The following is a 27,896-nucleotide window of genomic DNA, read 5'->3' on the forward strand; positions in this document are numbered from 1 at the left end:
TCAACATCAAATAAAAAGTGATAGATCAGGGGTCTCAAACATGCGGCCTGGGGGCCAAATGCGTCCCACCAAAGCTTCCAATTCGGCCCGTGGGATGAATTTGCAAAGTGCAAAAATTCCACAGTCAAGGCTGTCGAACTCATTTTAGTTTCAGGTTCCACACACAGACCAATATGATCTACAGTAAAATAATAACAGCAGAATAACCTACAAAAAATAATGAGTTCATATTTTCTTCAGTTTGATGTGAAAGAAATAATATGACATTATGCCAATAAATAATGACAACTTCAAATTTTTGGTTATGTTTTAGTGCAAAAAATAACATGAAATTATGAAAATATTTACATTTACAAACTATCCTGTAACAATAAAATGTGAGTAACCTGAAAACATTTGAACAATCGTAAATGTCTAAAGAAAATTAAGCATAATTTTAACAATTTTCTGCCTCTTACTAAGTGTTTAGTGTCTTTGTAGATCCGATCCATAATGCACATGTACAAATGATAAGTTGAGGCAGAATATTGTTAAAATTGCACTTATTTTTCTCAAGAAATTTCCGTTTTTTCAGGTTATTTACATCATTTTTTTGTTTGGATAGTTTATAAAAGTGAGTATTTTCATAATTTAATGGGTGTTTTTTGCACTAAAACAAAGACAAAAATGTGGAGTGGTCATTATTTATAGGTTACTATGTTATTATTTTACTGGAGATCAAATCAGGCTGAATGTGGAACCTGAAAGAAAATGAGTTTGAGACCCCCCTGACAGTGTTTCAAGTCCACACTTTCGAATGCAATTGTCCCCAGTGGTCTACGTGACTGACTTCTGATGCTATGACGTGTTGAAAATGTCATGTGATTCAGTGACGGGGCCGTGACCGTGGAGCCCTAAGGGTTAAGACCTGCTGAGTGAACGGAGTCTACGTCGTGTTGTTCTGTGCCTTAAATAGAAAGGTAGGGTTCTGACAAAGACAAACAGACAAAAGGAGAACTTATTCCTGGCACCTGGACAATAACAAGAAATCAGAACCTTTACCATTCACGCACTCGAATGTAAATATGTGAGTGTAATGACACTAAACCAAACTGTCATGGAATGTAAAAGTGAAAGCTGCTGGAGTCATGTTGGCAGATGGAACAGGACTGTGGTATGATCCAGACCACGGATGACTCAACGCAGAGCTGCTGTGGGAGGTAATCAACACATTTATGGTCCATGGAGCTGGTTCTGGTCCAAGCAGCCACCAAAAGCCACAAAAACAGCTCTGAAAAACTGGAGCTTTTCATGCACTTGATGCCTGGATCCAAGGCTTCTGTTAGACCTGTCATTTTCCAGCCCACCTACTTTATTTCCTCCTGGGGTGTACCATTTCAAGAGGAAAAAAAAAAAATCCTATCCAATCTCTGTTCTTATGTAAGTATTTATTTTTTGGTGATTTCTAACTTTGATTTTCGACATTTTAATGCAGATCTATTCCCTACTTTTACCAAAAAATAAAAAATAAACTGGTTCCATTGTTTTTAATTCATTCCCAGAGGAATAGCAACGGTGTTTGGAATCAGAGCGCATCCTCCCTCCATCAGTCAACACTGAAGGAAAGGAAAGGAAAGGAAAGGAAAGGAAAGGAAAGGAAAGGAAAGGAAAGGAAAGGAAAGGAAAGGAAAGGAAAGGAAAGGAACAAACAGAGAGAGAAAGAAAAAAACAAACACAAAGAAACAGAAAAACAAACAGACACAAACAAACAAACAAACAAACAAACACAGAAAGAAAGAAAGAAACAAACAAACAAACAAGAAAGAAAGGAAGGAAGAAAGAAACAAAAACAAAGGAAGAAAAACAAAAACAGACAAAGGAAGACACAAACAAACAAACAAACAAACAAAAACAAAGAAAGGAAGAAACAAAGAAAGAAACAAAGAAAAAACAAAGGAAAAACAGAAACAAACAAACAAATAATCAAGCAAACATAGAAAGAAACAAAGAAAAAACAAAGAAACAAAGAAAAAAGCAAAGGAAGAAAGGAAGAAAGAAACAAAGAAAAAAAGAAAAAACAGACAAACAAACAAACAAAGAAAAAACAAAGGAAAAACAGAAACAAACAAACAAACAAACAAACATAGAAAGAAACAAAGAAAAAACAAAGAAACAAAGAAAAAAGCAAAGGAAGAAACAAACAAAGAAAAAAAGAAAAAACAAACAGACAAACAAACAAAGAAAAAACAAAGAAAGAAAGGAAGAAACAAACAAACAAACAAACAAAGACAGACATGAAAATTCGACCTGTCACTGGTGTGAAGGTGTGGTCTATTTCCTGACGTCCGACACCAACAGAACTGACCCAGACGTGGATGATCGGAGGTTCATTCACTTTGTACAGAAACAACGGTAGAAAATAAACATAGAAATATACTTTACTTTTACTACATTCCAGAGCTTGTACTTGTGTACTTTTACTCCAGTTAAATCAGTATTTGTACTTTTTTTGTAAGTATCTGTACTCCTCCTGAAGTAATCAGAGTACAGACTTTTGCCTCCTCTGTGTAACATCACATGACCTCTGTTTGTTTCACTTTTGTACGAACAGATTCAAGACAGAAGAACTGGACACACTGCTCCAGTAACTGCGTTTCTATCATGTTTGTCTTAAATACACAACAACACAAACACGTGTGTACCACTGTGACAACAGAATATCCTGCACATGACTGTGGCAGAACATAAACAGTCACAGTCAGTGAAGTTAACCCTTTCACACTCATATATTAACTGTGTCATTCCACCCAAAGGTGCACAGTAGTTCCATAAATGTTCTTCTTCTCTCCCTCTTCTGAAGTGTTTACATTCTGTCAGTGATCCTGCCATCGACACATAAACACTGAGTCTCTGCCCTTGGTCGTGACTTTGAAATGACACTTTCATAACAGGAAACGGCAGGAGCTGAACAACAGCCTTCACAGCCAAAGTCATTCCCAAAACTATTCCAGTCAAAGACACGCTGTCTGCACCTCTGACCTACTCTGACGACAAATAATCTACAGATAGTATGTGTCAGAGCAGTTCCAGTATACATTCACATGATCCTTAATTTATGGAACACTTAGAGGACAGGTGTCAAACATGTGGCCCGGGGGCCAAATCCGGCCCACCAAAGGGTCCAATCCGGCCTGCAGGATGAAATTTGTGAAATGCAAAAATTACACTGAAGATATTAATTAAACTAAAAAATAATAATGTGGAAAAAAATAAGCAAAATTGTAACAATTTTAACCATTTCTACAATATTACATTTCTTATTATTAACACAACTACAAATCACAGTGGATCCATAAATGCACAAAACATCTAGTAACAGGCAGAATATTGTTCAAATTGCACATTTCAGGTTCTTCATCTATGTTTTTATTTATGTATTTATTTGCATTTTATTGTGAAAGAATAGTTTTGTAAATGTTAATATTTTCACAGTGTAATGTTATTTTTCCACATAATGTTTCGCAAAGAAAATTTGTCGTTGTCATTATTTATGGGTTATTGTGTTGTTATTTTTACTGTAGATCACATTGGTCTGTATGTGGAACCTGAACCAAAAGGATTTGGACAACCTGGACTGTTCAGGTTCATTTTTGCACTTTCATCCCGCGGGCCAGAATGGAACCTTTGGCGGGCCAGATTTGGCCCCTGGGCCACATGTTTGACACCTGTGACCTACATGAACTGGGACGTGCTCAGATTCATGCCTTGTGAAGTGGACCTTCCTACTGAGAAAACCTAAAAAAGTTCTTGTGACTGGATCGGTTAAAACACTGTCAATCTGATTAAGATGTACGCAAATATAAATATGACATGTTTTTGTTTTGGAAAGGTAGATAATTCTGTCTATAGTTTTCATAAACGTGCAAAGCGAAGGCAGGGTTGTCTACTTTCAGAGCGTGGGTGTGGAAGTAACCCTCCTCCATCTCACGACTCAACGGAACCTGGTCCGTCAGAGCCAGAACCCAGTCTGAATTCATGTGGTCCAAAGTCCTCAATAGTTATTGCAGAAACACACTGGCTAGGTCAAGTTTCAGTCCCAGGGCCCATTAAGGGACAGGTCTGGACACTTGTATCCTGCATTAGGACTGAGGCCAGGAAACTCAGCCCTGTCTCTTATCTGACTGAAATGACAGCCTCAGTTAGCACTACTGGATTAAACCTCCAAATATATCCGAAATCAGGGGTCGGCGACCTTTACAACCTGAAGAGCCATTTTTATCTCGAAAAAGAGGAAGGAAATCAGACTGGAGCCATGAAAAAAACATTAAACCCTGATCTGACTGATCTGCCTTGGTGGAGGGCTGCAACCTCCGAGTGCTTTTCTAGCTTAAAAATGTATCTCCCTTCTCTTTTATAATGTATATAATATATGTGGTTGTATGCAGAATTAAAGCCAATCTGCTAAATGGTAGAGCGATTTTTTTTTCCCATTTATTTATTTATTTTTGGTTAGGGGTGGGGCTCTGTTGGAGCATGGGTGGGAAGCGGGGGGTGGAGACTGTTCTTGTTTGTATTGATTCATGTCTGTAACACAACGTCTGTATAGTCTCTGCTTAAATACAAATAAAAAAAATAGGACCAGGCCCTGTAGCTTACCGGCCAAATGAAAAGCTTTGGGAAATATATCCAGATGCCATTTATTATCACCCAGTTCTGTGTATTTATTATATTACAGAAATAGCCCATGTTTTGGTCATATTCCAATCAGATCAGTAAAAAAATCAAATTCCAACTTGATATCATTGATACTGATTTATTGGATCAATCCACTTCCTAAATAATTTCAATTCCTTGTGTTGACATCATCATACAGAAGCTGTATACCAAGTTTGAAGTCAATCAGAACTGGAGTTTGGGAGAAAAAGACGACTGAAATTTTTTCCCCATAAGAGCCCATGTTAAATTTTCCGTAAGTTCCCGGATCCAGAAGAAGATCCTGATCAGCATGTGGACATTATGTTTTGGTCATCTCCCCATCAGGGCTGGACTGTAGAAATTTACACTGGATATCATTTATATTTTTACTGAGTTATTGCATCGATCCACTTCCTATCTCTTATAATGGGGAAATTTTTCAAAGTCACACCAAATCCAGAATCAGATCCAGATCCAAATAATTTCACTAACTTTTGTTGACATCATCATAAAGAAGCTGTATACCAAGTTTGAAGTCAATCAGAACTGTAGTTTCAGAGAAGAAGACAATTGAAAGTTTTGTAACAGATGACAGACGACGACGACAGACGCCGCATGACGACAATCGCTTACGGCCTGTCAGTTGATAAGCTAAAATAGGACCAATGGCCCTGTAGCTTACCGGCCAAATTAAAAGCTTTGGGAAATGTATCCAGATGCCATTTATTATCACCCAGTTCTGTGTATTTATTCTATTACAGAAATAGCCCATGTTTTGGTCATATTCCAATCAGATCTGTAAAAAAATCAAATTTCAACTTGATATCATTGATACTGATTTATTGGATCAATCCACTTCCTATCTGTTATAATGGGAAAATTTGTCAAAGTGGCACCAAATCCAGAATCAGATCTGGATCAAAATAATTTCGATACCTTGTGTTGACATCATCATACAGAAGCTGTATACCAAGTTTGAAGTCAATCAGAACTGGAGTTTGGGAGAAAAAGACGACTGAAATTTTTTCCCCATAAGAGCCCATGTTAAATTTTCCGTAAGTTCCCGGATCCAGAAGAAGATCCTGATCAGCATGTGGACATTATGTTTTGGTCATCTCCCCATCAGGGCTGGACTGCAGAAATTTACACTGGATATCATTTATATTTACTGAGTTATTGCATCGATCCACTTCCTATCTCTTAGAATAGGGAAATTTTTCAGAGTGGCACCAAATCCAGAATCAGATCCAGATCCAAATAATTTCATTAACTTTTGTTGACATCATCATTAAGAAGCTGTATACCAAGTTTGAAGTCAATCGGAATTGTAGTTTCGGAGAAGAAGACGATTGAAAGTATTGTCGGCCGGTAAGCTAAAAAGACTTTGTGCAAAAAAAAAAAAAAAAGTAATGACACATTCAGTTCATTTCAAAATGTTCCTTTTTTTTTTTTTGACAATGGCAGCCATAAACAGAGGCTACAGGGCCACATTTGCTTCAGGAGCCACAGGTTGCAGACCGCTGTCCTAAACGGTTATCAGGCAAATTCAAGAGAGTTTTTCAAATGGATGGATGGTTCAGTTATGTAAGACTGCTGGTGTGGCGATAGTAGAGGTTTTCAGAGGAGACAGGACATGAACACACAGGACTGAGCGACACGTTCTGATACAGAAGGTGTTAAAATCCAGCCGTGACAGTCCCACAGGAGATGGACGGCACACACACTTTTATCACTTCACTGGCATATTGTCATGTCTTCTGTTTTCTGTCATTTCCTGTTTTATTTTGTTAAGTTTCCCTCTTGTGTCATGTCTGGTGTTTTTACTTCCCCTCCTTGATTGTCTCACCTGCTCCTGATTACCTGACTCCTCCCTGATTATCTCCACCTGTGTCCAATTGTCTTCCCGCCCTCTTGTGTATTTAAACCCTGTGTTTTCCCCTGTTCCTTTGCCAGTTTGTGTTCTACCTTTGTGTGCTCACTTACCAGTGTTTTTGGATACCTGTCAGTCTGTCTGCACGTCCTTGACCCGTTTTTGCCTTCCGACCACCGATCCTGCCTGTTCCTTGTCTGCCTGCTCGTCTGGTTCTGACCTGGTTCGTACATCAACTTCTGATTCTGCCTATTCCCTGACTACCTCAGCCTCCAACGTGTTACCTTGTGTTTCGACCCTCGCCTGGACCTTGACCGTGAGTAGCCTTTCCCTCATGTCCCGTTGCCTCCTGAACTGCCCTCCTGTGTATGACCTGGCTTGTTTTTTGACTATCCTTTGTTTTGCCCTAGTCGGGGTGTTGATGGGAATCCTCTGGCTCGGCCGTGCTGACCATCCATATTCTCCACTCACAGCCCTGACAAAGAGTCCAGTATCACACGCCTTCATAGACGTGTTAACAATTTTGTGCTGTGTTTTTACTACCGTGATTGTGTTTAATAAACACTCTCAATTGGTCATCTGTGTTCTGGTCTTGCATTTGGGTTCAGCCTTTGTACCAGTCCCATTACACATATGACATAATTAGTGAGAGCGGCATTCCTCAGTGGTGACTCTCATAAAGTAAAGCGGACGTTAGCGCTGGGAGTGTTTGTCCGACTCACCCGTGAGATGGTGAGAGGCAGACAGAAGTCCTTCCCTCCCTGTAGCCTGAAGCCCCAGGGGGCGGGGCCAATAAGGGTTACGCTGTAGCTGGTGCTCATGATTCACCTGCAGACAGAAGAAAAGGACGGGTTAACACTGTTGGACATAAAACAACACTGACACAGACGTCCAGGGACAGAAGTCTGCATGTAAACAGCTTTTTAGGTCATACAGCAGGGGTCTCAAACATGCGGCCCGGGGGCCAAATGCGGCCCGCCAAAGGTTCCAATCCAACCCCTGGGATGAATTTGCAAAGTGCAAAAAATTCAGTCAAGGCTGTGGAACTTATTTTAGTTCAGGTTCCACATACAGACCAATATGATCTACAGTCAAATAATAACAGCAGAATAACCTACAAAAAATAATGACTCCATTTTTTCTTCTCGGTTTGATGTGAATACAAAAAAAATATTACATTATGCCTATAAATAATGACAACTTAAAATTTTTGTCTTTGTTTTAGTGCAAAAAATATTCACATTAAACTATCCTGTAACAAAAAAATGTGAATAACCTGAACAAATGTGAACACCCTGAAATGTCTAAAAAAAATTAAGCACAATTTTAACCATTTTCTGCCTGTTACTAAATGTTTAGTGTATTTGTAGATCTGATCCATAATGCACATGGACAAATGAGAAGTGGAGGAATAATATTGTTAAAATTGCACTTATTTTTCTGGAGAAATTTCAGTTTTTTCAGGTTTGGATAGTTTATAAAAGTCAGTATTTTCAGAATTTAATGGGGTTTTTTTGCACTAAAACAAAGACAAAAATCTGGAGTTGTCATTATTTATAGGTTATTATGCTACACTGTTAAAAAAAAAAACAAAAAAAACTTATTATTCCAGCAGCTGGGGTGCCAAAAAAAATACTGTTAAATAACAGAGAACAACCATCTCATAAAAATACGGTAATTTTCCCTAATTAAAATACAGTTTTTTGCCCCAACTTTATATGAGATTTTGCAGATTTTTCTGACTTTTTAATGTTTAATAAAGAATATTTACATGTATTAAACAATCAAATTACCTATAAATATGGACGAACATTGTTACACGTTATACATTCACAAAATCACACTTATTCAATATTTTTGTTGTGAAACCTCCCGTAATTACACAAGATATTTGTCCTTTAACAAAGAAGTCTTGTTAAACTTACAGAACAAATACTTCTTTAACAGTTAATTGTCAGTAATTATATCTCATTTTATTATGTTTTTTTACAGTATTAAACTTTAAATTAACAGTTTAACCTCATAAATAGAAAATAAATATTTGTGAAAGTACAATACATTTGCAAATGTATTTTAACTGTGAAAAAAGAAAAAAAAAAAAAAAAAAAAAAAAAAAAAAAATGGAAATTGTAAGGTTATTTTCAGTTTTTTCATGTTATTTTACATTTGACATGTAAAATCACAGTCTATTTTTGTCATTTCATTGATTTTTTCCTATATCTTAACCCTTTCATGCATAGTGGTCACTACAGTGGACAGCTATTCTACAGCTGTTCTATTATTTATTCATGGGTTTTGTTGTTTTAGTTTCATATCAGCCAACATAGTGGAGCTTATGCATCATCCTAAACATTACAATTTATACAATTACTGTAACTTTGCTGTTCTTGATAAACCTGATCTGTAATGACATGTTTTAGTGTAAAGCAATTGCTAATTGTTATTAGACTGTAATTAACAAACAATTTTTTTTAAATTTTTTTTTGTATATCTTCCTGACACCTAGCAATGCATTTTGTCCTCTGTAGGAGACAAAACTTTGACAGTTTTACTTTAAAAATGCTGTGCATTGCAAAGGACATTCCATTAAAAAATCAATAAATAAATACAAATAATTTTAAAAATGTGTCTGAAAAAACTGTTGTGTTATGCTGTTTCCAATCAAGACATTTTTTTAATGTAACAAAGCTAAAACTGTCAATTTCCTGGGTCTCAGGAGGATTTTATCTCCATGAAATGAGTAATAACTAATATTAGAGTATGATAAAATGTGAGAAAACAATAGCAATTTAGCAATTAGTAGCATTAAAAATGTTTTTATTTCACAGTTTTCACATAGTTTATCACTTTCTGATGATGATTTTTAAATAAATGTTTCTTTACTTCAAAACTTAAATGCATGGTGTCCAGCTGAGTGGACATTTTTGTAACTCCACAAAAAAGAGGTTCATAAAAAAAAAAATAATAATAAAATAAATCAATTACATTGTTTTTTTCATACATTGTTTTTTTCATGCCTAAAGAGGAACAAAAACACTCAAGAAAAAAATATTGACTAAGGTTCTCATAATTCATGCATGAAAGGGTTAAAGATACAGGAAAAAATCTGTAAAATAAACTGTAAAAATTCTGTTAAATTACAGATTTTTTTTTTAAAGTGTATTATTTTACTGGTCCGGTCCACTAGAGATCAAATCGGGCTGAATGTGGAACCTGAAAGAAAACAAGTTTGAGAGCCTTGTTCTAAACTGAACATCCTGCTCTACTGAAACAGAGGCATCGCTTTAATAAGTCTTCATTAAAGGTGTCTGCTTCCTCACTGTCCCTCAGTGTGGTCTGGGAAAAGGTTAAGCATCTGTACAAACATTCAGTTTGTCTTTGTGAAACCCAGTCTCAGCCTTCTCACCTCACTCATTGGACATATTCATAAAAGTCCTGTGGCTTCCAAACACTCTGTCACCTTGTAGCTCTCTAAATTCAAGCAGAAAAGTCTATTAATAGTGTTGGTCTACAGCTGCTGGCATTCCGCTGACAGCTTTAACGCAGGTTTCATGTCTTAGGTAATATCTTTTACAATAGTGGTGAAGTGAGTCTGCGTGTCCACACATAAACAACATGAAGGGTATTTCTGACCTGTAACACAGATAATGCTCTGTTTACTTTCAGGAATGTCAGATCAGTTATTGGGCTGAACTTTGCACCTGTCACCTCAGTGTTCTTTAGACCACACGCATGTCAACATGTTCAGACAATAGTGATTGAACCAAACAGTTTTTACTACACTGACAATGTGAGGGTTGAGTTAGAGCTACAGGACAAACTAAGGACATGTGTTTGTACATATTCAAATACTGTCTTTTCTCATTTTCTTTTTTTTTTTTTTTAATTATCTTTTTATTAGAAAGGCAAATATCCATCACATACATTAATTACAGAGTCATTCAAGAAAATACGATAGGATGGATACAGAAAGTTTTGATCATTATATCCATATTGCCCTTCTATAATTTCTTTTTATGGACCATTAATTTCGGTTGAAACATTAATACAACAAAACAGACCAGGGGAGCGCACCACCTCATACAATCACAACCTCACATAAAAGCAGATAGATTTACGCAAAGCACAAACACAATCAAATGAAATCAGATCTGACTGGTTTTACATACTCAGTCCATTTGGACCAGATATTATGAAATTTTTCTTTTTCAACTTTGAGGGAAAAGGATATCTTCTCCATAGCATAAATCTCATACACAATTCCAATCCATTTATCAATGGTGGGTGGTTCTACTTTTAACCATTTCCTCGTAACTGATTTCTTACTGGCTGCCAACAGTATAGCCAATAATTTTTTGTCTATAATGTTCCATGACTCAGACGGTAGATTTCCCAAATACATGGTTTGACATTTAAAACAGAATGTGTACATTAAATACATTTTGTATGTGTTTGTGAATCTCTTCCCAGTAAGGTCTTATAACACTGGTCTACAATTTTTTAGAAATGATTTGCTTCAGACATTAAATGTGCTAAATGTTATGTATTTTAATAAGATTAATTGGAAAATAAATGACAAAAGTGCTGGTTCGCTGATGTTTTCAAGGTATATGATGAAGTGTTATTACACATATATATTGTTTTATGTGCATTTATATAATAGTTTTCTAAATCTTCCACTAAATAGAACCTGTAAAGTGAATGTATTCTAATGTACAGACAGTGTTTTGAAGTAGATCTTGTAGCTCTGAGACAAATATTCCTTTCGAGTCAAACCCATTCTCTCGTTAATTCTTGAGTTTCACATTTTGACCCCAAGGCTGTATCTTGGAAAGTTCAGCCAACCAGCATTTTTTACTTGATTTTTCTTTATCAGTGACTCTCATGTGGTAAAATTTCATTACTTTTACTCTGGAAGCATTTTCCTTGTAGACCAGTGTAACCGGACAGTCCCTAAAAGTATGGAAGTGGTTGACTCCAGTAGACCCACTAAGTCTCCAACAAGCGTCCCCGCTGCCTTGATGTCATCTCTGAATGGGCGTGACAAAAAAACTTGTGATGTTTTTCCAGCAGAACTCGTGTGTTTCACCCAGTTGAGAACCATTGTAGCTGGCATATTTTCTCCCAGCTCTCCTGTCTTTTCTCATTTTCAGTGCATTTTGTGTTTTCATTATATTCAAGGTGGACTGATCCAATGTCTGAACCCAGACCAACATGCTAGTTCGTCAGCTGTGACAGTACACAACATGTTTTAGTATGTGTGGAGCCGCTGTATTAACCCTGTGGTATGTGAGGTGTCCATAATTTCCTGGTAATAATTCACAGTAAACAAACACTGGACACTTCGTCAGCATATATATCACACAGTGCAATGCAGTTGTAATAACAACAATAAACTAGAAAAGCACGCTATGGATGGGAATCGAGAACCGGTTCTTTTTGAGAATTGGATCCCAGTAGCTTGATCCCTTGGGATTGTTTGCCTGCCTGCTTAATGATTCTGCTTATCGAGTCCACCTTCGTTGCGCATGCGCGATGACGTCACGTGTATGCTGCATTTTTTTGGTCAGAACGTAAAAAAGGTAAACGACACACACATCCAAAAATAGGAGGTGTGCAAGATCCCAAAAAATTAACCATGAAAAAATAAAGGAAGGTCCGCACAACCTGTGAGCTCCCAAACCATTTATTCAGCTTCCTTTATTTTATCTTGGTCAGAACGTAGCCAACATGGTGTTGAGGCAGAAACGGTCTAAACAGACGACACCAGGTCCACTGGAACACTGTCAAAGCTTCCATTTCTTCAAAAGGGTGGAATCCCTCCAATCTGTTCAAACATTTGTCCACAGCATGGGATTCATTTACAGGAATGTCACGTATTTGATTCGCTACTTAGTGACGTTTGTGAATCTAGCAGCAGAGTGAACACCAGGCCCAGTTCTGGTTCCGGTGCAGACAACAAACGTCGTACCCCCTCAAATACAAATTTCCGAAGGTAGGGGAAAGGAAATGAGGTGCAAAACAATGGGAGATGAGCCGAGTCGAACCGGTTCCACGTCATGGAAATGCAGCAATAGAGGAATTAGTAAAGCGTCTGTAGTTTCACTTTCACTGCCCCCCCCCCAAAACTGGGCCCGGCATCACCTGTTATTATTATTCGTACATATTGTATATGTTATATTTTCTGTGCAGAGATGGAAATATAAAAGACAGTTAATGCAAACACACCTGCTTGTACTCTTTTACTCCCTCACCCAATGAGAATCGATAAGGAATCGGATCGATAAGCAAAATCGATAATGGACTCAGAATCGTTAAATTCTTATCGATTCCCATCCCTACATATATGTCACCTGACCTGCCTCGTATACAGCAGCAGAATGAAACCTCCATATAAGCACATGGACGAAGCAGATAAACCACAGAGAAGCTACACTTTTTGGAATCAGCTCTTGGAAACCAAAGGTATCATCTCTCCTATTTTCCTATTGACTGAGGCATATTTTTGGTATCCATCTTCCCATTAAGAGATGGTCTGGTGAGCAGCTATGTGACTGTAGTAGCCTTAAAACCTACCTCTGGGGTTTAGAAATACTGAATAAGAGTCTAGAGTTTTAAAAAGCTCCATATGTACCAACATCTACATTCATCTGTAAGACTGTGGCGCCTCTTTGTTTAACTGGAGCACAAACTGAAACAGTGCGTTCATGGACTGCACATATCTGGACTTTATCCCGTAAGACGTCATAAATGGACACAAATACCAAATCCTGAACGTACACGGTGCATGCAAATTAAATGGACAGGTCCAAAAGTGAGACAGAGAAAGGACTATTTTGCTGCAGTAAAATATTTCATGCACTATTGAGTTTCACTAATTTAAGTCGTGCCTGTCATGCATTCCTTTTCAGCTGAAACACTCAAGCGCCGTGCAATTTATTGGAAGGGAAACTGGGGTTAAGTTCAGTCACATGTTACGATTTAGTGCAATATTACATTTATTAGGCTGATAATTGAGGAAAACTGTCGAACTAGATTTAACAATACAAAAGTTCCTAGTGTTAAAGACAGGCTGATGTGATTGTAAAACTAACAGAAGGTGAGGAAACCACAGAGCATGTGCGGTGGACCGTCTGCACCCCACCCAACAGGAAGGGCGGGTGTTGACATAAAAACATGACAGCCTCCACAGCACTAGGCATCACATGCTCAAAGCAATGAAATTAATTGGAAATGGAGAAACGAAGACACCACGCTACGTCTGATTTCATATGTGGACACTTCAGAGCAGGGGCGTCAAACTCACTTTAGTTCAGGGGCCACATTCACCCCAATATGATCTCAAGTGGGCCGGACCAGTAAAATAATGACTTAATAACCTATAAATAATGACAAATCCAAGTTTTTCTTTTTGTTTTAGTACAAAAAAACCCCAATTATGAAAATATTTACATTTTACAGAAAAGACGTGAATAACCTGAAAAAACAGAAATTTCATTTGAAAAATTAGTGCAATTTTAACAATATTATGCTTCGACTTACAACACTGGTCAACAACAAATTTATTGTTTAAGTTTTTTGAGCTGATTTTGGATAATTTTGGTGTGCTGAATCCAAAAATCAAATTAATTTTGCTCAATCAGGTCAACTTTCTGAATTATGCTACATATTGGCTTTTTAACATTTTTGCTTACATTTATGGGCATTTTCACATCATATGATACAAAATTCTGTCATATTTCTTGCAATAAACGAGTTCTGAAGATTTTACTTTTACCAATTTATGATTAACCCTTTCATGCACAGTGGTCACTCCAGTGGACAGTTCTTCTCCAGCTGTTCTCTTCTATATTCATGGGTTTTGTTGTTTTAGTTCTATATCAGCCAGCACAGTGGACACTTATGCACCATCGCATAATAATACACTGACATTCAGACCATTACTGTAACTGTACTGTTCTAGATAAACCTGATCTGCACTAACATGTTTGAATGGAAATCAACTGTTATCTGTTAGAAAAAAAAGTTGGGTTTTTTTTGCATATGATCTCCATGAAAAGAGTAATAACTAGCATTAGAATATGTTAAAATGTGAGAAAACATCAGATTTTATTGTATTTCATTGTTTTCATATCACTTTCTGATATTGGGTTTTAAACATGTTTTTTTACTTCAAAAATTAAATGCATGGACATTTTTGTAACTCCATGAAAAAAAAAAAAGAAAACCTTGATCACATTGTTTTATTCACGCCTATGGAGGAATGAAAACACTCGAGAAAAAAATCGTAACTAAGGTTCTCATAATTAATGCATGAAAGGGTTAATGTTTTTTTTTAAGATTACAGGTGAATGAAATGGCTTTGACTAGAAGATCTTGCAAAAATAAGCCTGACGTATTCTGAATACACCATTGTACCTAACAGGAATCCTGTTAGAAAATGATATTTTTTTCTCTTAAAACCTATTTTGGGTGAGAACTCTATAAAAAAATCAACTGATAAAGTCACAAAAATGTAAAGAATTTTGTGAGAAGATCAAATTTTTCAAAATCAAACTGGCAAAAAAAACCTGACCTGCTTGAGAAAAACAGATGTCATTTTTGGATTTAGCGGTGTAAAATGGTCCTAATTCACTTGAAAAAACCTAGACAACTTGCAAAAACCATTTTTTTGTAACCCCGTGTTATTTATACATGCACATTACACACAATGTTACATAAACATTTGGTAACAGGCAGAATATTGTTAAAATTTTGGAGTTTGGAACTAAAATTTGAACAATTTCTACAATATTACATTTCTTATTATTAACACAACTCCAGATCATAGTGGATCCATAAATGCACAAAACATTTAATAACAGGAAGAACATTGTTCAAATTGCAAATTTCAGGTTGCTCTTCTTTGTTTTTATTTATGTATTTATTTGCATTTTATTGTCAACGAATAGTTTTGTAAATGTAAATATTTTCACAGTATAATCTTATTTTTTTCACTTAAATTTTTCACAAAGAAAATGTGTAGTTGTCATTATTTATGGGTTATTGTGTTGTTATTTTTACTGTAGATCACATTGGTCTGTATGTGGAACCTGAACCAAAATGATTTGGACAACCTTGACTGTTCAGGTTAATTTTTGCACTTTCATCCCACGGGCCAGAATGGAACCTTTGGCGGGCCAGATTTGGCCCCCGGGCCGCATGTTTGACACCTGTGGTTTAGAGGAAACAGACAGAGGTAACTGAACTCGGAGTATGGAGTTAATATTTGAACAAGTGGAAGAGACGTAGAAAAGAGGTGAGACACACAAATAAAAAAACTGTCACTACACACAATACTATATCAGCAATCAATTAGGCCTATATCATTATTTAGATCACAGGTGTCAAACATGCGGCCTGGAGGCCAAAACCGTCCCACCAAAGGTCCCAATCTGGCCCACGGGATGAATTTACAAAGTGCAAGTTAGGACATCAAACTCAAAAATAATATCATAATAACCTGTAAATAATGACAACACCAATTTTTTCTCTTTGATTTAGTGCAAAAAACATTAAACTATGAAAATGTTTACATGAACAAACTATCCTTTAACATGAAAATGTGAATAACCTGAACAAATATGAACAACCTGAAATGTCTAAAGAAAATTAAGCGCAATTTTAACAATATTCTGCCTGTTACGAAAGGTTTAGTGCTTTCGTAGATCGGATCTGTAATGCATATGTAGAAATGATAAGACGAGGCATAATATGATAAAACTGTATTTATATTTCTTAACGATATTCATTTTTTTCAGGTTATTCACATCCTTTTTGTTTGGATAGTTTGTAAACATAAATATTGGCATAACTGAATGTCTTTTTTAATTTTTTTTGCATTATAACAATTTGGAGTTGTCATTATTTATTGGTTATCATGCTATTATTTTACTGGTCCGGCCCACTTCAGATTAAATTGGGCTGAATGTGGCCCCCGGAAGAAAATGAGTTTGACATCTCTGATTTATATCATCAGTTTAAAGGGTGACTTCTGGTCCTAAGTGAAAGTTGAAGAAACCAAATGTGGTTTTAAATGTAACTAGAAAAGCACTCAGACAGCACAGACCAAGGTTATAATAGTTTTGAATTTATCATTCTAGTTTAGTTTTATTTAGTTTTGAGGGTTTTTTTTCTCTTATTCAGTTAGTTTTAATTAGTTTGTAGAGCAGGTTTGCTAGTTTTTATTAGTTTTCTTTTTTTTTTCTAAATGCTTAGTTTTAGTTGAGTTTTAGTATTAATTTTAGTTTTGTCGGCAGAATAAACTTAGGCTTCAGCCTGAAATTTGGTAAAGTTGAACTCCTTTTATTCTGGAAACATTTGACTTGTAGACCAAAGTATTTATTTACTTTAACATTTCCTTTTCTGTACCATTTCTTAATTTATTTAGTCCTTATTTATATTTTTCCTTCTTTAATTTTTATCCCTGCATTTAGTTTTACACACAGAAATGTAAAAAGGACACGCAGAAAAGTAAAATAGAAATGCAGGAATAAATAGGCCTTGGAGAAATAGAGGAAAAAATGCAAGAGGGGGAATACTGGGGCGGTAAATATGACTATGAATAAAAAAAAATGTCAGATGAAAATAAAATATAGAAATAAAAAAGAAAAGAGATAAAGAAAATGTAAGCAGAAAACAATGCAATAATAAATGCAGGGATAAAAATTAAAGAGGGAAAAATATAAATAAGGAAAAAAATAAATGCTACAGAAAATAAAATGTTTAAGTAAATAAATGCCTTTTAATTTTTTTTTTGTATCATGTACTGGCACATGTGCCATATTGGATAATATATACAGAAATATAAAAATGGCATGATAAATTAATTCATGTCCCAATACATGATACAAAAAAAATTATAAGGTAATAATTTACTTTAACATTTCATTTTCCTTACCATTTATTTATTTATTTAGTCCTTATTTATATTTTTCCTTCTTTAATTTTTATCCCTGCATTTATTTTTACACACAGAAATGTAAAATAGAGAGGAATAAATAGGCTTAGAACAAAATATAAAGGAAGAAAATGCAAGAGGGGGAATACTGGGGCGGTAAATATGACGATGAATAAAAAAAAAAATGTCAGATGAAAATAAAATATAGAAATAAATAAGAAAAGAGATACAGAAAATGTAAAACAATGCAAAAATAAATGCAGGGATAAACATTAAAGAGGGAAAAATATGAATAAAGACAAAAATAAATAAATAAATGCTACAGAAAATAAAATGTTCAAGTAAATAAATGCCTTTATTTTTTCTTTTTGTTTTATATCATGTATTGGCACATGAATTAATATATCAAACCATTTTTTAATTTCTGTATATATTTTTCAATATGGCAGGTTCAGTCCTCCATAGTCCAATGAATGTATTAAGCATTTGCACATTTGGACTATGAAGAGAATGCTGCTCCAATGAGTATTTCAGGAATAATAAGGCCTTGTCATCCCAGAGTTATGTCACTATGGGGCTGTAAGTCATGTTGCCGTCCCAGAATGCCCTCAGGGCCACAGCACCACCTGTTGAAGCCCGTCACCTGGCCAGCTACCAGACACGCTCACACACGAAAAAAAACAAAAAAAAAAACCAAAAACAGTGGGCCGGCCAAGCTGAATTATCCAAGCAAATAAACACACGTGCACACGTAGACTATGCAGGTCTAAAATTAGACGGAGCCAATTGAAAACAGCTGTTTGTCTCCTCAAGGTGACCTAAGGTGGAGGTGAGCCAAGGGGTTTATTTTTAGGGAAAATTACAAGGACAGAGCCAAATTTACCTTCCATACAAAGCACAGAGTCATTCAATAAATGTGAATTCTCCTACTGTTTAAGGCTGAATGATAAAGCAGGACTTCAGTATTAGAGAACGATTATTCTATGGAATATACTGAATGAATTGAATGAATGAATGAATGAATGAATGAATGAATGAATGAATTTATTTTGGTTTGTACATCAATCATCACACTTTGTTCATTAATTGTAATAAACATAAAAACCAAAAAAGGAATGGTCTTGAACACAGGTGTCAAGCATGCGGCCCGGGGGCCAAATCCAGCCCGCCAATGGGTTTAGTCCGGCCCTTTGGATGAATGTGTGAAATGGAAAAATTACACTAAGATATTAACAATCATTTTAGTTTGGTTTCCACATTCAGACCAATATGATCTAAAGCGGGTCAGATCACTAAAATACCATGGTAATAACCTATAAATGCTCACAATTCCAGATTTTTCTCTTTGTAAATGTAAACATTTTCATGTATTTACACTAAAACAAAGTATAATTTTGCAAAAAATGTGAATAACCTGAACGAATATGAACAACCTGAAATGTCTTAAGAGAAGTAAGTGCAATTTTAACAATATTCTGTCTGTAAATGATAAATTGAAGCATAATATTGTTAAAATTGCACTTATTTTTTCAGTTTGTTCATGTTATTCACATTGTTCTAAAGGACAGTTTGTAGATATAAAGATTTTCATTATGTAATTTTACTTTTCTCCCACTAACACATAAAGGAAAGTCTGAAGGTGAGATTATTCATGTATTTTTATGTTGATATTTTACTGGTCCAGGCCACTGCAGATCAAATTTAGCCACATGTGGCCCCTGAACTAAAATGAGTTTCACACCCCTGGTCTAGAAGGAAAAGTGTATTTTTTTGCCTCTCCTTTTCACCTGATCCACCACTTATATCAGCTTAAATGTGCTTAGCATCGAGCATTTACACCACCATAAAAAAAAAAAAAAAAATTAACAACAACAAAAACACGTCTACCATCTCAATTCAATATTCCTAAATAATTTTAAACTCAAGGCACTTTTTAGAGTGAATAACTGAAATGCATCATCAGGTCCATCCCATAATTTCACCCCCACAACTCCAGTCCGTCTAACTCACATTTGTCCTCACTTTAGTCCATTCACAAATACAAAAATATCTATTCTATATTTATTTAATAGTATTGTCACAAATACTATTCGTGATTTCTTGGAATTAAGACAGTAATTATAATTTCAGAGATCTTTACATTAATATTTTTTATTACTCATTTTATTTATAATTTTGTGCAATAAACCTACAATAAACAATACAGTAAACTGTGCAATAAACCTGTGGCATGAACAGCATGTGCACAGCTGTAAATAACTTTATTCATTTGTCTTTATTTTGTTTTGCTCTTGTGTGCTTTTGTATTTTGCTGCTGTAAACGTGGAATTTCCCCTTATGGGACTAATAAAGGCATATCTTATCTCATCTCATCTTATTTGTGAATGGACTAAAGTGAGGAGAAATGTGAGCCTAGATGGACTGGAGTTGTGGGGGTGAAATTATAAAAACCATAAAAAGGAATATTCTAGAAGCAAAAGCTTTTTTTTTTGCCTCTCCTTTTCACCTGATCCACCGCTTACATCAACTCAAATGTGAACCGCATCGAGTATTGAACATTTACACCATAAAAAAAATAAAAATCAACAACAAAAACATATCTACCATCTCAATTCAATATTCCTAAATAATTTTAAATTTAAGGTACTGTTTTTTTGTTTTTGTTTTTTTAACTTTGCCAAAGGAGTGAATAACTTAAATGCATCATCAGATCCATCCCATAATTTCAGTGTCTTTTTCAGTCCAATCTGTCATTAACTGAACATAACCCAGTGTGTCCATTCACTGTCATTGATCCAACTCCGTGTTGTAAAGATGACATTTTGTTCCCTGTTTTATTCTTTTTTTCTTCAATTTTGTTCAGTTTGTGGCTTATTTTGTTAATATTTCTTATTATTTTGTTGATTTCTTATTAATTTTCTGTTCATTTCATTCATCACTTCACCTCTTTTTGTTCATTTTGTTGCTTATTTTCTTCATTTTTTCCACATCATTTATTATTCAGTAGATTTTATTTCATTCATTTTTGTTCATTTTATCCACTGTTAATGATCCAACTCCATGGGTTTTACTGGTGAATCAATGTTGGAGAAGATGACAGTATTTCCATGGTAACTACAGAGCCTCTGAACGTCCAAATATGGTCATATCTTATGACCATGAAAAGATGAAGAACTGTATTTGACACCAATTATTTCAACATATTTCTTAATTTTTGTTCAGTTTGTGGCTTATTTTGTTTATGTTTCTGATTATTTTCAGCCCTTTATTATTCATTCTGTTCATTTTATCGAACACTTTATCTGTTTTGCTGCTTATTTTATTCTTATTTAGTGGATTAGTGAATCAACAGGTATTAAACAGTTCAGATCAGTAGATGGTTTAGGTTAAAGGTGGACATTTGGGTCTTTAAGGGTTAAAAAACACAAACAAAAGAAATCTCAGAAAACAAGTATGATGACAGATTCCATCAGTATTGGGTTTCTTTGTAAACTTGGGCGTCCGGAGTCAGTAAAAAGCTAAAATAATATTGAAAGCCCTAATATTATGATCCCACTCCAGTCCTAATCCACCCACGCATCAGAGGAATTTCCTTTCCTAATATGGAGAAAACAAACACGCATTAGGCTCATCTCATGTCTCTGCTTGTTTTGCAATCCATAATGATATCATGCATGGACGCGAGCAGACACACCTTTTGTTCCGAACAGAGGGAAACAGTTGAGCCTGTCACATGCATTTTATCAACAGCAGCAGCAGCAGTACCCACATCTACTTTTCTCCAAACCACTTGAAGCAGAACGCTGGCAACTTTCCAATCAGGCCTTATCTTTCCCGATTGTTGGAATATTTCAGCACTTTCACACCAAAAACAAGATTAAAACACAATTCAGTGTTGGCATGTCTAGTGCAGCCTGAAGCCAAAACCATCTCATCTACTGCCCCAAGTGTTCATGTGTGGATTCATTCTATTACAGAGGTACAACATAGCCTGTCTACAGGGTCTGGTACCTGGAAATACAGAGGAAAGATCTTTTTTTTATTATTATTTTTTTAATTATATGACCTCATTTAAGATTTTTTAATCCACAAAACCAAGACATATACTCTTAATGAGTACCAACAAACCAAAACAACAATCACAAAATCCACTTGAGACAAACAAATAAAAAAGACAACCAAAACAAACCCCCGCAAAAATATAAAAACAAATTTGAAATTATATGGGGGGGGGGGGGGGGGGTTAGAAAAATTGATAATGTAAAAGGAAAAAAGTCCAGGTACGAGGATGTTGAGGTTGAACATGTTTGTGGGAGGGGCTTAATTTGGGTTGTTATTGTGGATATGTATATGTGTGGACATATATGTGTGGACACACACACACACACACACACACACACACACATACACATACATACATATATATATATGTATACACACACACACACATATACATATATATATTTGTGTGTGTGTGTTTTTTTTGTGTGTGTGTATGTACATGTATGTGTGTATATATATATGTATGTATATGTGTATGTAGATGTATGTGTGTATATATTTGTATGTATGTGTATATATGTATATGTGTATGTACATGTATGTATATATATGTATGTACATGTATGTGTGTGGGTATATATATATGTATATGTGTATGTACATGTATGTGTGTATATATATGTATATGTGTATGTACATGTATGTATGTATATATGTGTGTGTGTATATATATATATGTATATGTGTATGTGCATTTATGTGTATGTGTATATATATATATATATATATATATATATATATATATATGCATGTATGTGTATATATATGTATATGTGTATGTACATTTATGTGTGTATATATGTATATGTGTATACATGTATATGTATGTATATGTGTATGTGTGTGTATGTGCACATGTATATATAAATATACAGTGGTGTGCAAAAATATTCGAACACTTGTCAAATCTGAAGAAACTGGTGGTTTATTTTTTTCCCCAGAGCCTGAATTTCCCATTTTTGCCACTGCAAAAGGTAAAGGCAAAGGTACTGAGAATATTTCACCTACAAATATATCAGTCCAGTCCTTTGTTTACATTTTACTCTAATATTTAGTGTGGTACCCCTTGGCAACAATCCCAGCAGTGCATCTTTCTGGCATTGTGGCGATGTATTTTCTGAGAGTTTCAACCCCAATGTCATTCCACGCCAAGGTTATTATCGTTAACGAAAACTAACGAAATGACGAAAACTAGAATTTTAAAAACATTTTCACTAACCGAAATAAATAAAAACTATAATTAAAAGAAAAAATGATAACTAACCGAAACTGTATTGTGTGCTTATAAAACTAACTAAAACTGATAAAAATTATGGATAAAATTCCCTTCGTTTTCGTCTTTGTCAACATCGGACTGATACGAAAGCGATTTATTTCGCTCTAGCAATTTTAGCTAGCGGCACCATACAGTACTTCACGGTCCGTCACTTCGCATCACTTGTCATTTACAGTCACCTTCTCGTCCCCACTCTACCTGGAAACCTGGAAACTAAAGTTGGGAGAAAGCAGCAGAGTCCTGTCTTGGCGAAGAACATAAAAAATACGACAAAATTAAAATTAATACTGAAACTAAACTAAAACTAAGCAGTTAGACAAAAAAGTGAAAACTAATAAAAACTAGCAAACCCGCTTTAAGAACTAATTAAAACGAACTGAATTAGAGAAAAAAAGTCAAAACTAAATAAAACTAAACTATAATGAAAAATCCAAAACTATTATAACCTTGTTCCATCCTCTCAGAAGCTCATTCCAGAGAGTTTCCTTAGAGTTTCCTTAGATTGTTGCCAAGGGGGGCCACACTAAATATTAGAGTAAAATGTAAAAAAAGGACTGGACTGACACATTTGTAGGTGAAATATTCTCAGTACCTTTGTCTTTACCTTTTGCAGTGGCAAAAAAGGGAAATTCAGGCTCTGGGACAAAAATAAACCACCAGTTTCTTCAGATTTGACAAGTGTTTGAATATTTTTGCACACCACTGTATGTATATAAATATATATATAATGGAAATATCTATAGAAGAATATCATTTAAACACTGAATCAAGCATGGATCAGTGGAAAATCTTTTAAAGCACCATTCAACACCCCACATCTGCTCTCTTCTGTGTTCTCTCAGTCGTGTTAAATCTGAGTTTACAACAGGTACACTTAATCCTATCATTAAAGCTAATTAAACCAGTGTGGGTCTGTGTAAAAACAGTGTAAACTAATACTTCTAAGGGTTCACACACATTTTTCAAGGTCAAATTCAAGCCCTTTTAAGGCTCATTTGCTAATTTTTCCAGCACAGCACCTTATCACTGGAGTAAAATACATATCTAGGCCTACATGAATACATATACGCGTTTTATTTTTACTTTTTGTCACAGCGATGTTCATTAACGTTGTCTAACTCATTTTAGTTCAGGTTCCACATTCAGCTACATTTAATCTGCAGTGGGCCGAACCAGGAAAATAATAGAATAATAACCGACAAATAAAAACACCACCTTTTTGTCTTTGTTTTAGCACAAACAGTAAAGTGTAGTTTTGTTAATATTCTGCCTCAGTTTATCATTTACACATGAATATGACAACACACAGATCACAGTGGATCTAAAAAGGCACAAAAATATTTTGTAACAGACAGAATATTGTTGAAATTCCATTTATTATTAGGTTATTCATGGTTGATTAGATTATTCGTATTTTTGTGAAAAGATAATTTGGAATTGTAAACATTTTTATCATGTAATTTATCATGTAATTTTTTCAAAAACAAAGAGAAAAAAATTGGAGTTGTCATCATTTATATATTATTATGCTGTTATTTTAATTGTCTGATCCATCTTCAGTGTAAGTTTTGCATTTTTTAACCCAGGGCTGGATGTTTGACACCCCTGATGTACATTATATTATGTATAAAAACCAAAAATTATGTTTAATAATAGCAAAAAGTTTAATAATTAAAGGAAAGCACAAAGTTTTATCCATGGTGTTCTTCAGACATACTGGGACTGAAACAAAGATTAAAATAAAAATGTACCTGGAGTCAATCTGAGAACATCTTTAATGACATAAAGTTTTATTTTTCTAAATGTTTCACCTTCGTGTAAGTAACTTTGGCTTGAAATCTAACCTGACAGAAAATATTAACAATAAATCACATCATGTTCAACAAGTCAAAGGCAAGGACCAACACAAAAGGCAAATGCATATCTGTAATATGAGTAAAATTATGGAATAACCTGGATAAAGATTAAAAACATGCACATCAGTCACTACATTTAAAAGAATGTTTAAAACTAGGGGATTCAATAAATATAACATATAATAAATATTAGGATAAACTAACCTAAATATCTGTATGAATCTAAGATTTTGCTTAGTTTATATTATTTGTTTGATTATATTATTGTTTAAAACTGCACCATCTTGTTATCTTGTTTTATTTCTGCAAACTTTCCTTCTTGTAAATAGGTAAATAATAAATAAGATGTTGCTTCAGCCGACGCCTTTTCACCCATGTTCAACCCTTTCATGCATCAATTATGAGAGGCTTAACTAAGTTTTTTTTCCGAGTGTTTTTTTTTCCTCTAGGCATGAAAAAACAATGCGATTGACATTTTTTATGAACCTATTTTTCATGGAGTTGCAAAAATATCCATTCAGCTGGACACCATGCATTTCATTTTTGAAGCAAAGAAACGTATTTACTGATAAACTGCGTGCAAACTATAAAATAAAAACATTTTTAATGCAGCTAATCTGATGTTTTCTCACATTTTAACATACACTAATACTGGTCATTACTCACTTCATGGAGATAATATGCAAAAAAAGAAACCTTTTTGTATTAAAAAAAAAACCTGTTAATTACAGTCTAATAACAAGCAATTGATTTACACTCAAACATGTTAGTGCAGATCAGGTTTATGAAGAGCAGCAAAGTTACAGTATGAATGTCAGTGTATGGGATGATGCATGAGCGTCCACTGTGTTGGCTGATATGGAACTAAAACAACAAAAGCTGTCCACTGTAGTGACCACTATGCATGAAAGGGTTAAAACAGAAATCCAAACTGTATGTATGTATATATCATGTTCTGTTACATGGACGAATAAATCACCACTACTACTACATCACAGTTATAATTACAAGCACTTTCAAGCACTTCTCAAACATTTTCAAGGATTTCAAGCACTGTACAAACCCTGATTTATACATTTCAACTGGTTTCATAATTCTTCTATTCTAGGAATAATATTTAGATTTTATAAAGTGCACTGTCTCTTATACCTGCTGCCTCTGAAAACACCACATTAAATCTGTTCTGTTCTGACTTCCATGAATAAGCAGACAGAGTAAACAGTCCAAGTCATGATAAGCTTTGTACTTCTTCCTCAGGGACACTGAGCCTCAGATCAACATAAACTCATGTTTGACTTTATTCTTATATTTTTCTAGTTGGACTTTTTTTTTTTTTTTTTTTCATTAATTTCAGTCATGGGTGTTGGATTTCATCAGCAAAAATTTAATAATCATCCAGTAAACAAACATGTACATGCTCAAAAAGGAGCAGGATGAAGAAAATCTTTTATTTCCTGTCCTCTTCTAAATAATAATAACCTTAATAGTTAGCCGTACACAACTAGCTCTAAAATCACACTGTATAAAGTCCGACAAACCAAACTAAATACATCCAAAGATACAAGTACAAAATGAATACAAGTGCAAAACTACATGTCCAGAAAGAACAAATTATAGGTAAATATATACCTGATGAAATGATGCCAAAACATTATACCAGACCAAAATAAGCAAATAAATATGTCACAAGATGCAGAACAAATACAAAGCAAAATGTCAGACTTACAACTGTTCATATTCACTGTTATTTCTTTTTACACTTTTTTCAGTTGGAATATGTTTTAAACCGTTTCAGAGTTAAAGAAGTCAGATAAACTGTGAACACACTTCAGTTCTTCACATGTTCTTCACATTACAGCTGTTCAACTGGAGTGTTCCCACACTGTACGCACGCGCGCACACACACACACACACACACACACACACACACGTTTCTCTTCCTCTGCTGTCGCCGTTTTCAGGCTTTTCTCTTCGGTCTCTCATGGAACTCACCTCGCCTTCCGGTGCCGGGTCTGGAGGGTCCACACAGAGGAGCGGGTCCTGGTCTGTCTGCTCCGGGTCTGGGAGTTCAGTTCAGTGGAACTGGGCGGAACTGGGACTTCCGCATATGAGCCAGCCCATCTGTCTGCCGGTGGGAGGGGCCACGGAGACACCCGCGTGTGAGCACGAGCATCCGCCCGGAACAGCCCACAGCAGCAGCAGCAGTGTGTGTGTGTGTGTGTGTGTGTGTGTGTGTGTGTGTGTGTAGGGGGGGGGGGGGGGGGGTCCCCGTCCAGACTTCTAGTATATGTCTGTTTTATTAACCATTTCATTCATTAACTGTACAGAACGACTCAGCACATTTAAACAGAGCATGAAATAAAAGTATACAACTAGGCATACAAAAGTAAGTAATTAATAATAATGATAAAAAGACAACAAGTAAAATGAATAATTTAAAAAAAAAAAAAAAGTAGGTAAATAGTGAAAATTAAAAAAAAAAAAAAAAAGCAAATAAAGTGCATGTAAATGCTTCGACTGCCCCACCAAACCCACCTGCTTCATCCCCAAATTAAAATAACTGAAAAACGGTACCTTGCCTCAGAAACCCCAGAATTTGTAGTTATAGACTGATGCCACATGACGTCACGGGTCACATGATTTGTGTTTAAGCAGCCATATTGGAAGGCAACCCACAAACTACACTGAGCAGTGCCAGGTTTATTCTGCTGATAATTCAGTGTTTCCTGTGGAATTCATCTGTTGGTGTGTCATGGGCGGGGAGCGGTTCGGCCGGTTGGGGGGTGCACGTGCGTGCGTTTTGGTCGGTGGGGGGGGTGGGGATGGGGAACTCGCCCGCACACGCATAGTTCAACCAGGGGTTGCACACATGTGCATTTCGGTCGATAACCACACGCGTGCATCGGTTTCTGTCCTACATATAATACTATGGGGGTACAGGGCGGTGCAGTCTGTACCCCCCCCCCCCCCCCGCAGAAGTGAAAGTGAAAGTTTACGCTCAATGGGCTGTATGCACAGCCCCACTACTTCCTGAGCTTCAGGTGGCTCCTTTATTTCCTGTCTTTCATTATTGGACACACTGATTAATCCAGGTGTGCCTAATTAATCAGTCGTCACAACAAGAAGCAGCAGACACACCTGGATTAATCAGTGTGTCCAATAATGAAAGACAGGAAATAAGGGACCCACCTGAAGCTCAGGAAGTAGTGGGGCTGTGCA

The 27,896-nt window shown here is 35.5% G+C and overlaps 1 protein-coding gene across 2 annotated transcripts in view; it reads right to left on the reverse strand.

Annotated features, from left to right (window-relative positions):
• The window catches only part of pdlim5b (PDZ and LIM domain 5b), a 131,836-nt gene extending 105,062 nt beyond the window's left edge, over positions 1–26,774 (reverse strand). For both annotated transcript variants that reach the window (XM_030150273.1, XM_030150272.1), the window contains exons 1-2: positions 26,670–26,774; positions 7,267–7,372 (exon numbers count right to left, since the gene is read on the reverse strand). In XM_030150273.1, the coding sequence (XP_030006133.1) occupies positions 7,267–7,365 (99 nt within the window). In that variant the 5' untranslated portion in view covers positions 7,366–7,372; positions 26,670–26,774. The remainder of the gene's footprint in view (positions 1–7,266; positions 7,373–26,669) is intronic.
• Between the last annotated feature and the right edge of the window lie 1,122 nt (positions 26,775–27,896).

This window comes from Sphaeramia orbicularis, chromosome 12 (genome assembly GCF_902148855.1).
Source record: "Sphaeramia orbicularis chromosome 12, fSphaOr1.1, whole genome shotgun sequence".
NCBI lineage: Eukaryota > Metazoa > Chordata > Actinopteri > Kurtiformes > Apogonidae > Sphaeramia > Sphaeramia orbicularis.